At 41.5% G+C, this 11,376-nt stretch overlaps 3 protein-coding genes across 4 annotated transcripts; 2 read left to right on the top strand and 1 right to left on the bottom strand.

Annotated features, from left to right (window-relative positions):
- Nucleotides 1-2,198: 2,198 nt before the first annotated feature.
- Nucleotides 2,199-3,744, bottom strand: LOC124195587 (transmembrane protein 98-like). The gene is made up of 5 exons (XM_046590071.1): nucleotides 3,538-3,744; nucleotides 3,294-3,472; nucleotides 2,963-3,224; nucleotides 2,658-2,849; nucleotides 2,199-2,549 (listed from the first exon to the last, which is right to left on the bottom strand). Exons 2-5 carry the CDS (start codon nucleotides 3,461-3,463, stop codon nucleotides 2,451-2,453), a joined length of 723 nt encoding a protein of 240 aa, XP_046446027.1. The 5' UTR covers nucleotides 3,464-3,472; nucleotides 3,538-3,744; the 3' UTR covers nucleotides 2,199-2,450.
- A 135-nt stretch (nucleotides 3,745-3,879) lies between these two features.
- LOC124195580 (exosome component 10-like) lies at nucleotides 3,880-7,103 on the top strand. Its single transcript, XM_046590057.1, has 7 exons — nucleotides 3,880-4,113; nucleotides 4,185-4,321; nucleotides 4,385-4,496; nucleotides 4,557-4,667; nucleotides 4,736-5,104; nucleotides 5,174-5,317; nucleotides 5,377-7,103. Exons 1-7 carry the CDS (start codon nucleotides 4,063-4,065, stop codon nucleotides 6,955-6,957), a joined length of 2,505 nt encoding a protein of 834 aa, XP_046446013.1. The 5' UTR covers nucleotides 3,880-4,062; the 3' UTR covers nucleotides 6,958-7,103.
- Nucleotides 7,104-7,531: 428 nt separating this feature from the next.
- Nucleotides 7,532-11,256, top strand: LOC124195583 (6-phosphofructo-2-kinase/fructose-2,6-bisphosphatase 1-like). 2 transcript variants are annotated; one of them, XM_046590063.1, is made up of 10 exons: nucleotides 7,532-7,641; nucleotides 7,754-8,090; nucleotides 9,011-9,136; nucleotides 9,333-9,480; nucleotides 9,568-9,583; nucleotides 9,658-9,946; nucleotides 10,010-10,113; nucleotides 10,183-10,401; nucleotides 10,477-10,711; nucleotides 10,791-11,013. In XM_046590063.1, exons 2-10 carry the CDS (start codon nucleotides 7,784-7,786, stop codon nucleotides 10,952-10,954), a joined length of 1,608 nt encoding a protein of 535 aa, XP_046446019.1. In that variant the 5' UTR covers nucleotides 7,532-7,641; nucleotides 7,754-7,783; the 3' UTR covers nucleotides 10,955-11,013. The 2 variants fall into 2 exon arrangements, with proteins under 2 accessions (XP_046446019.1, XP_046446018.1); XM_046590062.1 differs by lacking the exons at nucleotides 7,532-7,641; nucleotides 7,754-8,090 and adding an exon at nucleotides 8,308-8,700 and having other exon boundaries at nucleotides 10,791-11,256.
- Nucleotides 11,257-11,376: the final 120 nt, after the last annotated feature.

Below are 11,376 nucleotides of genomic sequence, written 5' to 3'. Positions count from 1 at the left end.
ATAAGCGGCTAAGCTTTTTTTCTTTTCCTTTTGATTCCGTGGGAGTAGACACACACACACACACAATACACGAAGACGGCCAGGGATAAGGGTACACGGGCCATCTTAAATAATCCCCCAGACTCTATCTTCTAGCTGCTGCTGCTCTTCCCCTTAGAGTATAGCGCCGTTATAGTTATTTCTTTTTGGCCTTTTGGGTTAGGAAGAGGAGCCCATGTTCCGCAGCAGCAGCAGAGTCGTGAAATAACTCGCCCGGCCATCGCCGGATGATGGTACAGACGGATATATTTATACATAGTTGCCGTGCCACTGCATCTATATTCCAAGAAGAACCTATAGCGGGCGAAGGGGAGAGAAAACGAAGGTTATAGAATTCCATTTGGATTCTATTCCATCGCGTGTGCAATGGCGGACGTGGGACTATAGCTAGCAACTGCGTTTCTTATATGAATGCCAACGTACATATATTGTTCCGTCTAAAGTAGCCTATCGTCAACTCAAAGTGGATAGTATAGAGACAGTAGTAGTACTCTGCTGCTGGAGAGGAAAATGCGGAACAAAAGGAGAGATGTAGCGCCGAAAATAAACGGAGGCCCAAATCGATTTCCTTATATTCCACTCTCGTGCGTATAAAATGGGCGAAAGAAAGCGACCATCTCTTTTTCTTTATATTTTTACCAAGAATTCTATTTCCACGTACACGCTTGAGAGTGTGTAGCAAACGAAAGGGAAATTGGGTTTATTGAATGAAATAGTTTTGATATAGCCAGAAAATGTATATTTTTATTATAAGTATCTTTGTGTGTGCCAAGTGAAACTGACGATGGGGGCGGGAGCCCGCTGAGTTTGATGAAGGTGGAGAATTGAATTCGGACGAGCTTGATGGATCCATCCTCCATGGAAGGTAACCGGCAATTTATTTAGTCCCATATTTCCGGCGATGGTAGGAAACATTCACATCGATTTCAATCGAAGAATCGAAATAAAAATAAGATACTACTCGTTGACAAGTTGGCGAAGTTGAAATGGATTGGGATACATGTAACATTGCGTGGAAACTATACAACTTATCGAAAGTGAACGCGCTTGCTGTTACGTCACGGTGGGAGGGCCCTTTTGTTTTTGCGCGTAGGGAAAAAGAGACGCAGTTCGTGCAAACTCGGTCGATGGCCGGCCCATCATCGGATTAAAAAGTTGGGAGAATTGAGTTACTAAATTTGTTTGGTCTCTTTCGGCCGGTTGGGGTTTTTAGAAGTAGAGGGACACATCCGCTCGGGTTATGTTTATCGGGGCCGGATGCAGCAGCCGCTATTATCGGACTTTAACCCCAGCACATGTCGCACTCGGTAAATGTACCACGTCGTTTTTTTTTTTTACAGAGCGTGCACTTCTCTGAAAAGAGGCTGACGGTTGTTCTGGTCCACTCACGAACATTCCACAGAGACCAATAATTGTTGTCTATCTATCCCCTTTCCAAACCAGATGCGGATGTTGTTCCTTTCAATGCAAACGCTTCGCGGTGAAAACGGCAGACGTGGACTGTCGCTCCAGGGAAACCGCGCAGGTGGCCGGTTTCGATAGTTTGTTTCCCCTCCTCATTCGTTTTATACCTGTTAGACATTTGCAAACAAATGACGGACACACGGGATGATGGAAGCCCATATATTCCCAGCTGCAGATCGCCTCAAAACTTGCCACAGACTCTCGACTATTTTTCTCTGATGAAGGCAAACAGATTTGGTGCACCTGCTGGAAGTGGGGGGGTGAGTCCGTCGGTCGATATGGAAATGTCGCAGCTTTTTTTTATTTTTCTAAAAGAAATAAAAATACGGGGGGATTCAAACTTTCATTATTGACCATGGTAATTTTTTTGTTTGGTTTGGTTTTCCATACGCTTTCTTTTGTTCTACCCAATTTGGTGAAGTGCGGCTCCGCAATGCCCACCCCGAAGAGTCAGACTTTTTGGCATTTTCTGGTATTATTTGAGAGCGGAGTCATCGATCGATTTCCTAGAACTGAAACTTTTTGATAATGTTGTGTAAGCCACAACGTGATCTGCCGCCAAACTTTTTTTCCCCCTCCTCGCTCTCTCTTTTTTTTTTTAAAATTTAAACGGTTCACTACACACCCGAGTCCAAAACTTGTTTTTCACGTGGCAGACGTAAACAAAAGGATCAGAACCATTATTATTTTTGAAAAAAGATAAAAAGTTGCCAAAATAGTTTGGAACGAACTTTGATTGATAACGAGTGGTTACATTTAAAAAAGGAAAATACAAAAAGGATAGTTGAATCGTTAGAGCCATTAATAAAGGTACATTACTTGGTCAGACGTTATAATGAGTCCACTGTAACGAACATTGTGCATTTAGGTTAGTGAGGCTAATTTTGTTAAGATACGTTGTGATATTTTGGACGGAGATTACGAAGGTTTTCGAGATTATTCGTGTTTCAAGTCATGGATGATTCGACTATGGTCACACCTTCCCTGTAAAGATTTCGTTCGTTCCATAATTGAGTTTCAGAGCGCCGGGCGATGGCTTTGAGTTTCTGCAGTACAAATTAATGAAAAGTTAAGCAGATAGTATCGAGAACATTCAGAGCCAGTTCGCGTTTCCAAGCAAACAAGTCGTGTAGCATTTAAAAGATGCACGTTACCTGGTAATGCATATTCATCTCTTCGAAAATAGCTGATGGCCACGACACATTGCATGTTCGCTCGGTGAGTTTGCTCAAGCGGTTGACAGCATTCAAGAGGGCAAAGGCTCGGATTTCGACATCGCGTGGTTGAATGGGTGGGCACATGGAACGCAAGACGTCGTCAACTAATGGAAGGACAGATTTTGCAACCTAAAACACAACAGAACTTTCAGACACATAGTAATCTTTGGAGTGTCACAACTGAATTCCAACATAACAGAAATGCATGCAATTATTTTTCTTTTAGATAATGAGAGTTGTACCATTGCCAATTCAACAAATCTCTGTTGATCTGTAGAAGCCATAGCTGTAGTCACAAGCCTTTCACTCATCAAGTGACAGCCTTTTAAAATCTGAAGGCAATGAGGAACAATTCCAAGGGCATCGTCCACCCATTTCCATCTGTGAGATTCTAGAACTTTGTCCAAGTCAGGGTGAATCACTAAATCTTCAGGATCAATATTGTCCATGATGTAGTCTTCATCTTCCATCTCTAGGCTACTGATTAGATGAATATCAGACCTACTGGGAAATTCAAAAGCAAAATTACTCCCAACTGCGAAAGAAGTCTTTGTTCGTTTTTGAGATAGTTACCTCACATGGAATCCATTCTGCTGCACTTGTGGGCTTTGTTCCTTCTTCTTAAATTTAGAACCAAGATTAAAGCAACATAGTTTATATCTGCATATAAACAATAGCGCAAGGAGAGCAGCAATGAATACGGAAGTCAAAATCCCTCCAGTCACAACGACAACAGCGTGCATTGTTATGTGCTGAAAAAGAAAGCAATATAAGAAAATCTTTCGATCGTTTCAAGCGTCTGTCATATATTAGTTACCTTCGCAAAAACGACAAGTTTGGATGACACAGTGAACCTTTATAAGTACTCAATAACGAAAGTCCAAGTTAATAAACAACTAGTGCAAACATTTTTACGGCGGGATTAAAATTGTTATTATTTTATGGAAAAGAATGATGGTCAAGGCACTTGTTGATTTGTTATTTTCGGGGAACTTTTATAACGCCCTTGGCAGAATTTTAAAGCGCAATAGCATTTTCAAATGAATAAAAAATATTTAGTCGTGGGTTGAAAAATATTCTAAATTTACTAAATATTTTACTTGTTCATAGATATTCAATTAATTAAGTAATATAGATCCTTTTTAAGTTTAATAATAAATAAATCAACTGTTTAACTAACGGTGTATTACATGCATAATGTAGCAGACGACAAGTGGATTCTGAAAGCATGATTCTTTGGTCAACGGCGAGACTGAAACAAGGCGATTCACGTGCTTAATGTTTTCTGTGAATAATCGCAATAAGATTTTGTTGCAATTGATGATCAGAGAATATTTTTAAAATGAGTGAAAAAGAAAGTGAGAAGAATGGAAATGCCCAAGAGGTTCAACAGGTAGAGCATTGGCTGGCCAAACATTTTGAAATTTCATATCAGTCACAACTTGATTTTCTCTGTTTATTTAGAAATTATTTCAAAGTGCAATGAAGGTCACAAAGTACTCTAATGAATTACCAAGTAGTGGTTCAGACTGGGATTACTACCAAAGTTATCCAGCATATGCCAGCGCAATGAAAGAATTTGGTGGTCGCATTACTAACTTGTGAGTTACAGCTACCGTTAAGTATAAGAATTTTGTTTGATCCTAAAATTTTTATTTGTCAAGGATGACCACAATTTACGGACACTATGGACTAACAGGAAAGGTGGGAAAATTGGATTTGGAAGAGCAGATGGAGCTGGTGTCGGACAACAATGACATCTTGATGGAGCGAATAGTATGCTACTAGGAATTATTAGAATTTTACACCTGTTAAAAAAAACTGCTTTCGTTTCAGAATCTTTCTCTAGATGAAGCTGCTGGATTAAAAAAACAAGCAGAAACTGTAGTTGTTGAGATGATGGCAAAAACTACAAATATTAATGGCAGTTGGAATCGGCATTCTGTGGTATCTAGTTTTTCATACCAATTGTTGTCTTAGATGCTGAATCTATAAAGTATTCATCTTGTTTACAGAGTTCACCAGCAACCTCTTACAAACTTCTTTCTGCTAAAAACATTCTGAGACCACAGTTGAAATTCAAAGAGAAAATCAAGAATTCACCTGGACCGTTTATCCCCAAAATCAAAGATAAGCCTCATTCGTTGAAACCACTGGCGATACTATTAGAATTGAATGACTTGGGCGATGAAGAGTTTAGCCATCCGTACGAATTTGAATTGGAACGTTTTACACCGGATCCAAAGTTCTTCACCGTACTTGATGAAGTGCCTCCATTCCCAAGTGTTCAAGAAATCCCTTTGGTAATGATAGATACTGAAGAAGGTTTAAAAAGTCTTTTGAAAGTTTTGCTTGAGGAAACTGTGATTGCTGTAGATCTGGAGGTATTATTCACTGTCTAGCAGTTTTTAAATTGGTGAACCTTATTAAGTTCCTTAATTATTTATTGCCAGGCCCATTCATATAGATCCTTTCAAGGCCTAACATGCTTAATGCAAATTTCAACAAGCAGTTCTGACTACATTATAGACACTTTAGAGCTATGGGATCAACTACAGCCTTTAAATGAAGTTTTCTGCAACCCAAAGATTGTTAAGGTATGAGCTAACTGTTTAATTGAAGAAGTAACAAACTTATTTTGTTGGTTTTCGTTTAGATTTTTCATGGAGCTGATATGGATATTCAGTGGCTTCAGCGCGATTTCGGTATCTACGTCGTTAATCTTTTTGACACTTATCACGCTGCCAAATTATTGGGTTTTGCACAGCTGTCCTTGTCCTTCCTCCTTCGTCATTATTGCCAAGTTATTGCTGACAAACAATACCAGCTAGCCGATTGGCGAATTCGTCCCTTGCCTGAGCAAATGGTCAATTATGCTCGAGAAGATACCCACTACCTAGGATACATTTACGAAAAGATGAAAAAGGATTTGAAGATGAAGGGAACAGGAGATAATTTGCTGACAGCAGTTTGGCAAAACAGCCGACTGGTTTGTCTCAAACGTTACAGAATTCCCCCTATCACTGCCGAAAGTCACTTGGAATTGTATAGGCTCAGCAAGAAGATTTTCAACGAACGTCAGCTGTTTGCATTAAAAGAACTGTTTGCTTGGCGCGATCGAATAGCTCGAGAAGAAGACGAGAGCACTGGTTTTGTTCTACCCAAACACATGTTGTTACAAATCGCCGATGTTCTACCTAAGGAGATGCAAGGTATCCTTGCCTGTTGTTCACCTATCCCTTCGCTCGTTCGTCAGCATTTACTTCATCTCCATGGAATCATATTAAAAGCCAGAGAAATGCCTCTCGCCACTCTACAACATCACGGCCAGCCATTAGCCATCCCGAAAATGATGCCGACTCCATTGGATCAAGACACCGAAGACCCCCTTTATTGTATGCACGACTTGACACATTCTCAGGACATCCGAGACGACCTACCCACTCTGCTGAATCCGCAAACGATCGAATCAATGGCGTCAAGATCCGAGGAGTTTGGAGTCCGCGTCACTGTAAAAGAGTTCCCACAAGCTCTAATCTTCGCCGAATCGGCTCATTCTGGCATCGTGACAAATGTATCAACTAATTTTGTTTCTCCATACACGAGATATATTCGTGTCAGAGCTCTAAAGTCGGCCGAAGAAGCCGCAGAAGCACAACGTGTCGAAAAGTTGCGCCAACATTTCATGGAAGAAGTGGCGCATTCAACACCCGATGCCCAGCGTGAAGCGGAAGCGATGGAAGAAGAGGCGGAAGCAGTAGCAGTAGTTCCTGCGAAGAAAAAGAAGTTGGCGTTGAAAGCGCAGGGACTTAACAAGAAGAAGAAGAAAGTAGGGAGTACTAAACGAGTAACGGCTACTCCTGAAACATCTGTAATTCCATCAAACTCCAGCTCCCCATCGAAAAAGTCGGCGGATGCAGTAGTGCCGTCAGCATCCAAGAGCCCTAATCCAGCAACATCCAAGAGCCCCAATCCAGGAATGAAGAAAAAATCATTAAAACGACCGGCGAGCAAAGAAGCAGGAAATGACAGCGGGGCTAATTTCGAACCATTTGATTATTCCCAGGTTGATTATCACGCTTTTAAAAGGAGCGCACTGCGTGAAGATGGTGATGGACGCGGTCGGGGTCGAGGAAGAGGCCGTGGTGGCAAAAACCGAAGAGGTGGTCCCGGACATAGCAATAACAGAATCCACAGAAAGGGTGGCCAAAAGAGTCTTACGTATTCATCGAAATAAGTTAATCTACACTCTTTTGAAAATTAATTTTTGAACGTCGTATTCTTGTACTGTTGTGGATGAATCCGTGAACCTGTTTATCCTCTCTTAAAAATTGTTCGATTTTCAATCGTTTTGAAGTAAACAAGACACCGTTTGAAAAGAAAGAAGCAATTTGTCGTGTCAGATGTAATGGCGGAATCTGAATTAGCAAAAAGCTCGAGAACATTACCCTTTGGACGAGTCCTTTGGATATTTGAAATATGACGACGCAGAGTAATAACGGAAATCAGCAAAGTAATTGGGACACTTGTGGCAAGCTAATGTTAGCAGCGGATGAATAACCATCCGATTTTAATGGGACTTTAACCATTTGATGAATGTCGTGTTCTAGGGTTTCATTCAGGGTTTCCTCCCGGCTGATTGCAACATACGTACAACTACAACGAAATCCTTTCGTGGAATGAACGCGGTAATGACTTCTTTTGGGGTTTCCCTTGCACAGAGCTTGCGGTTTCGCTTGCAATGAATCTTTTATTTTTCTGATGATGCCGAAAAATTTTGATATCCCAAGGTTGATAACTCGCAAATTTATGTGGCTGGCCAATCCAAATTGCTTTCTGGCGCATTGCTCCGCCAATTGTAGTGAATGAAGAAGTGCACTTACACCTCCATCTGGACTTGAATCGCTTTTTTCAAAAGCGGGTAATGCGAAAAAGGGCAAGTTGAACCTTCAGTCGTTCGTCGCCATCTGAACAAGGAACACCGACAAACTACACCTCAATTATCCTCTAATAATCTTTAACATTCCACTTAGGTTTTAAAGCTTGCAGAGCAGCTGGTCGTCATGGAAGTGGGTCGGCGGTCTGATAATGGACAAATACGATGGGAGACTAATGGGAATGCAGTTTCCCTAAAGAAAATGGCCAAATCTCCGCTCGAGTGTGTGAATACACCAGTTCTTCCCACTGATCCACCGGGAAATGACCTTCGTCGTACAGACGCAACTGCCACATCGCTACATCCAGTTAAATCCGAGCAAGTGACAACGAAAAGTGATATAATCGATGAATTGCTTGAAGGGTTCCAACGGAAATGGTTGACCTTGCGATCCAACAAAGGGAGAGTTCAATCCACTACAATTTGGAGAAATGGTAATACAATTTTTATTTTGTCCTTTATATAATTTTTAAAATTTTTAAATTTCTTCTGTCAAACTGGGTTGCCGCATCTATCGCAAAAATTGTCCGATTTTTTTTTAATATTAAAAACTACTTAATATTCTTTAAACGATTTTGTGTTTCGGCTTTCGCTCGCACGATAAATTGTCGTGATTCCCACAGTGTAATCACGTGATCTAGCAGACGAGCATACAAAACACATCGATAAGAGTCAGAGCGAGAGAGTCGATGCCAGAACCCCCTGTAGGATTTAAAGCTGTCTGATAGTTTGAGGGGAAAAGAAGTCGGCCAATATTGCTGGCACAGTCTTAAAACAGTGAACTAAATTACGCTTCGTAGATTAGTGGGCGGTTTGAACTTGATTCCTGTCCAACTTCTTTGACTGAAAACGACAAGGCTCAAATAGGAAACGGGTTAAGTGTGAATCAGAAGTCGCTGTAGTCATTTGAGTGTTTGTGAGTCCCATTTGCCGGGGTTTGGCCTAGATATCTCGTTACTATAGAAATGGCTACAGCTGCACAACCGGAGAAAATCCTGGCACCAGCAAGTGACTTTCGGCAAAGGTGTCACTCCATAAGAATCGGTAAACAACATCCCCCATGCCTTTGCCCTGCGCATTTATTTCCAATGCATTCTTAAACATTCCAGGCGGCCATTCGCCTTTTGTAAATTTTTGTTTTTTCCTGACCGTTTCGACCTTGGGACTAAGGGTATTGTTAGAGAAGTAGATTTCAGTTTCCAAGGGGAAAAAAGAGAAGACACACATTTTTGCTATTGTATTTTGTCAGGAACGTTTTTAAGGTTTTTTTGACGGTCCTTCTCGGGTTACAATGTTGTTTGATGTGTGCACAGAAATGTTTTTCGTGGTCATGTTTTTCTGTTGACGACGACAGGTGAGCGCGTCAACTATGTCAATACGCCTCATGTGATTGCCCTCGTCGGTTTACCTGCTCGCGGAAAAACTTACATGGGTAAGAAGTTGAGTCGCTACCTGAACTGGATTGGCATCAACACCAAAGGTGAGCGCTAGATGGCATCAACATCGCAATTTCCCATTCAATTCACGTTCGATAATAATATTAAAAAGAGTTGACCTTTTTAACTTGTGCACTGGCTTTTTCAATTTGTTTTATTGAATTTCCGGATCAAAGAATATTGATTTTGAACGAACAATAATATCCCCCTCTAATGGATTTTCTTGCTTGCTCCCGACAGTTTTCAATTTGGGAGAGTACCGCCGTCAAGCCACTGAAGCCTACAAGAGTCATGACTTTTTCCGTCCGGACAACACGGAAGCGATGGCGTTGCGTGAACGGGTCGCTATGGATGCGTTAGAGGATGCATGCGAATGGATCGAAATTTCGTAATTAAAACATTTTATTATTTATGGTTTGATACTTAAAAAATGTTTGTTAACATGTACAACTTGCCGGCTGGTTGTGTGACGCAGTGGTGGCGAAGTGGCAGTAAGTCAAACTCGACACTTTTGACATCCGACCTTCAAAGTAGTTACTAAATCGGATGTTTGGCTTGCGTGCAGGTTTTTGACGCGACCAACACGACACGTGACCGACGCCGTATGATCCATTCCATCGTAGTGGAGAAAATGGGCTACAAGTTGCTCTTTGTCGAATCGATTTGTAATGACCCCAAAATTGTACAGGCCACCATAAAAGAGGTTAAAGTCAACAGTCCCGACTACAAGGATGTCGAAAATGAAACAGTGCTCAACGATTTCCTGTTGCGCATTCAACATTACGAAGCCCTGTACGAGCCGTTGGATGAAATACTCGAATCTCATTTCAGTTTCATGAAAATTTTTAACACTGGTATGTTCTTCAGTTTAAACAGCCTCAATATCATTTCAAGGTTTATTTTTATTGGTTTTTCAGGGGCCAAAGTGTTGGTGCATCGTCACGAGGGTCACATTCAGAGTCGAGTTATTTACTATCTCATGAACATACACATTCTTCCGCGCACAATTTATCTGACTCGCGTAAGTTTAAACCAATGCCCATTTTTGGCCACCTCTTAAACTTCAATTTTTTGTTGTCTCTCTTTTCAGCATGGCGAGAGCTGTCACAACCTTCAAGGGAAGATCGGCGGAGACTCTGACTTGTCTGAAAAGGGCTGGAACTACGCCAAAACCCTTGGCGATTTCGTCAAAAAACAACGCATCCGTGATCTCAAAGTATGGACGTCATGGATGAAGCGAACCATTCAAACGGCCAGCTATATCGAAGCGCCTCAAGAGCGCTGGAAGGCTCTCAACGAAATCGATGCTGTAAGTTATTGTAATTCGACGGGATGACTAATAATCTATCACCCTGATTGATGGGCTCTGACATTTGATGTGTAGGGCATTTGTGAGGAAATGACGTACGAAGAAATCGAGAGCAAGCATCCAGACGAGTTCCGTAACCGAGATCTGGACAAATTTCATTATCGTTATCCACGAGGCGAATCTTATGAGGATCTCGTCGCTCGCCTAGAGCCCGTCATCATGGAACTTGAGAGGCAAAAGAATGTACTTGTCATCGGACACCAGGCTGTGCTGCGCTGCCTCTTGGCCTATTTCTTGGATCGTACTGCAGGTGCGACTTTCTTTTTTCTTGTTCTTGTAGTATAATTTAAAAAGTGCCGCAATCACGCAACACTTTTTTTGAAATGTAGATCAACTGCCGTACATTGAAGTGCCTCTTCACACCATAATCAAGTTGACGCCGGTGGCTTACGGTTGTAAAATGGAAGAAATCCGCATGCCGATTGAGGCCGTCAACACCCATCGGGCTAAACCGGCAACCTGTCCTAATACGTCCACTCAAGAGGACCAATAGCACAAAAAATTTAAACAAAATGTATAACGCTAGTTGCATCTACACCAATTTTCGGGTTTCATGAGTGCTCCATTAGTATAGACGAGAAATTTTTTAAAAAAAGAAAAGGGAGCCTTGAAGTGCCATTCCACAATAACCGAAAAACACACACACACACGCACACACACACACAATAAGTCTATTTCCGAACCCCGACTATGTCCTAAAAACAATCCTCACCCTGCTCTCTTCCTTTCATTCCTCGTGTCTTCAAACATTGCCACTTACTAGCACAATAAAAAAAAACAAGTCGAACACCCAAACAAAAGTGAACGTGTCGTGCTTGCGCTGTCACACAACCCAAAACAAAAGGAAGAAGTTTAAAAGGTACACCCCCGGAGAAGAAGAAGAAGAAAAACATCAAAGGAGTTGATGGAAAGCAC

Source organism: Daphnia pulex, chromosome 6 (assembly GCF_021134715.1).
Source record: "Daphnia pulex isolate KAP4 chromosome 6, ASM2113471v1".
NCBI classification, from domain to species: domain Eukaryota; kingdom Metazoa; phylum Arthropoda; class Branchiopoda; order Diplostraca; family Daphniidae; genus Daphnia; species Daphnia pulex.
Note: the sequence above shows the minus strand (reverse complement) of the source record. Positions and strands in the feature narration are given on the sequence as shown.

Excerpts from the sequence above, each read along its gene's own strand:
- LOC124195587 (XM_046590071.1), bottom strand. The coding sequence starts at position 3,463 with ATGCACGCTGTTGTCGTTGTGACTGGAGGGATTTTGACTTCCGTATTC. Across the intron at positions 3,225-3,293 it reads CAGAATGGATTCCATGTGAG|TAGGTCTGATATTCATCTAA; the intron begins GTAACTATCTCA and ends TGAATTTCCCAG. Across the intron at positions 2,550-2,657 it reads AGATGAATATGCATTACCAG|AAACTCAAAGCCATCGCCCG; the intron begins GTAACGTGCATC and ends TTTGTACTGCAG.
- LOC124195580 (XM_046590057.1), top strand. The coding sequence starts at position 4,063 with ATGAGTGAAAAAGAAAGTGAGAAGAATGGAAATGCCCAAGAGGTTCAA. Across the intron at positions 4,322-4,384 it reads GGTGGTCGCATTACTAACTT|GATGACCACAATTTACGGAC; the intron begins GTGAGTTACAGC and ends TTATTTGTCAAG. Across the intron at positions 4,497-4,556 it reads ACATCTTGATGGAGCGAATA|AATCTTTCTCTAGATGAAGC; the intron begins GTATGCTACTAG and ends CTTTCGTTTCAG.
- LOC124195583 (XM_046590063.1), top strand. The coding sequence starts at position 7,784 with ATGGAAGTGGGTCGGCGGTCTGATAATGGACAAATACGATGGGAGACT. Across the intron at positions 8,091-9,010 it reads CACTACAATTTGGAGAAATG|GTGAGCGCGTCAACTATGTC; the intron begins GTAATACAATTT and ends TGACGACGACAG. Across the intron at positions 10,114-10,182 it reads GCACAATTTATCTGACTCGC|CATGGCGAGAGCTGTCACAA; the intron begins GTAAGTTTAAAC and ends CTCTCTTTTCAG.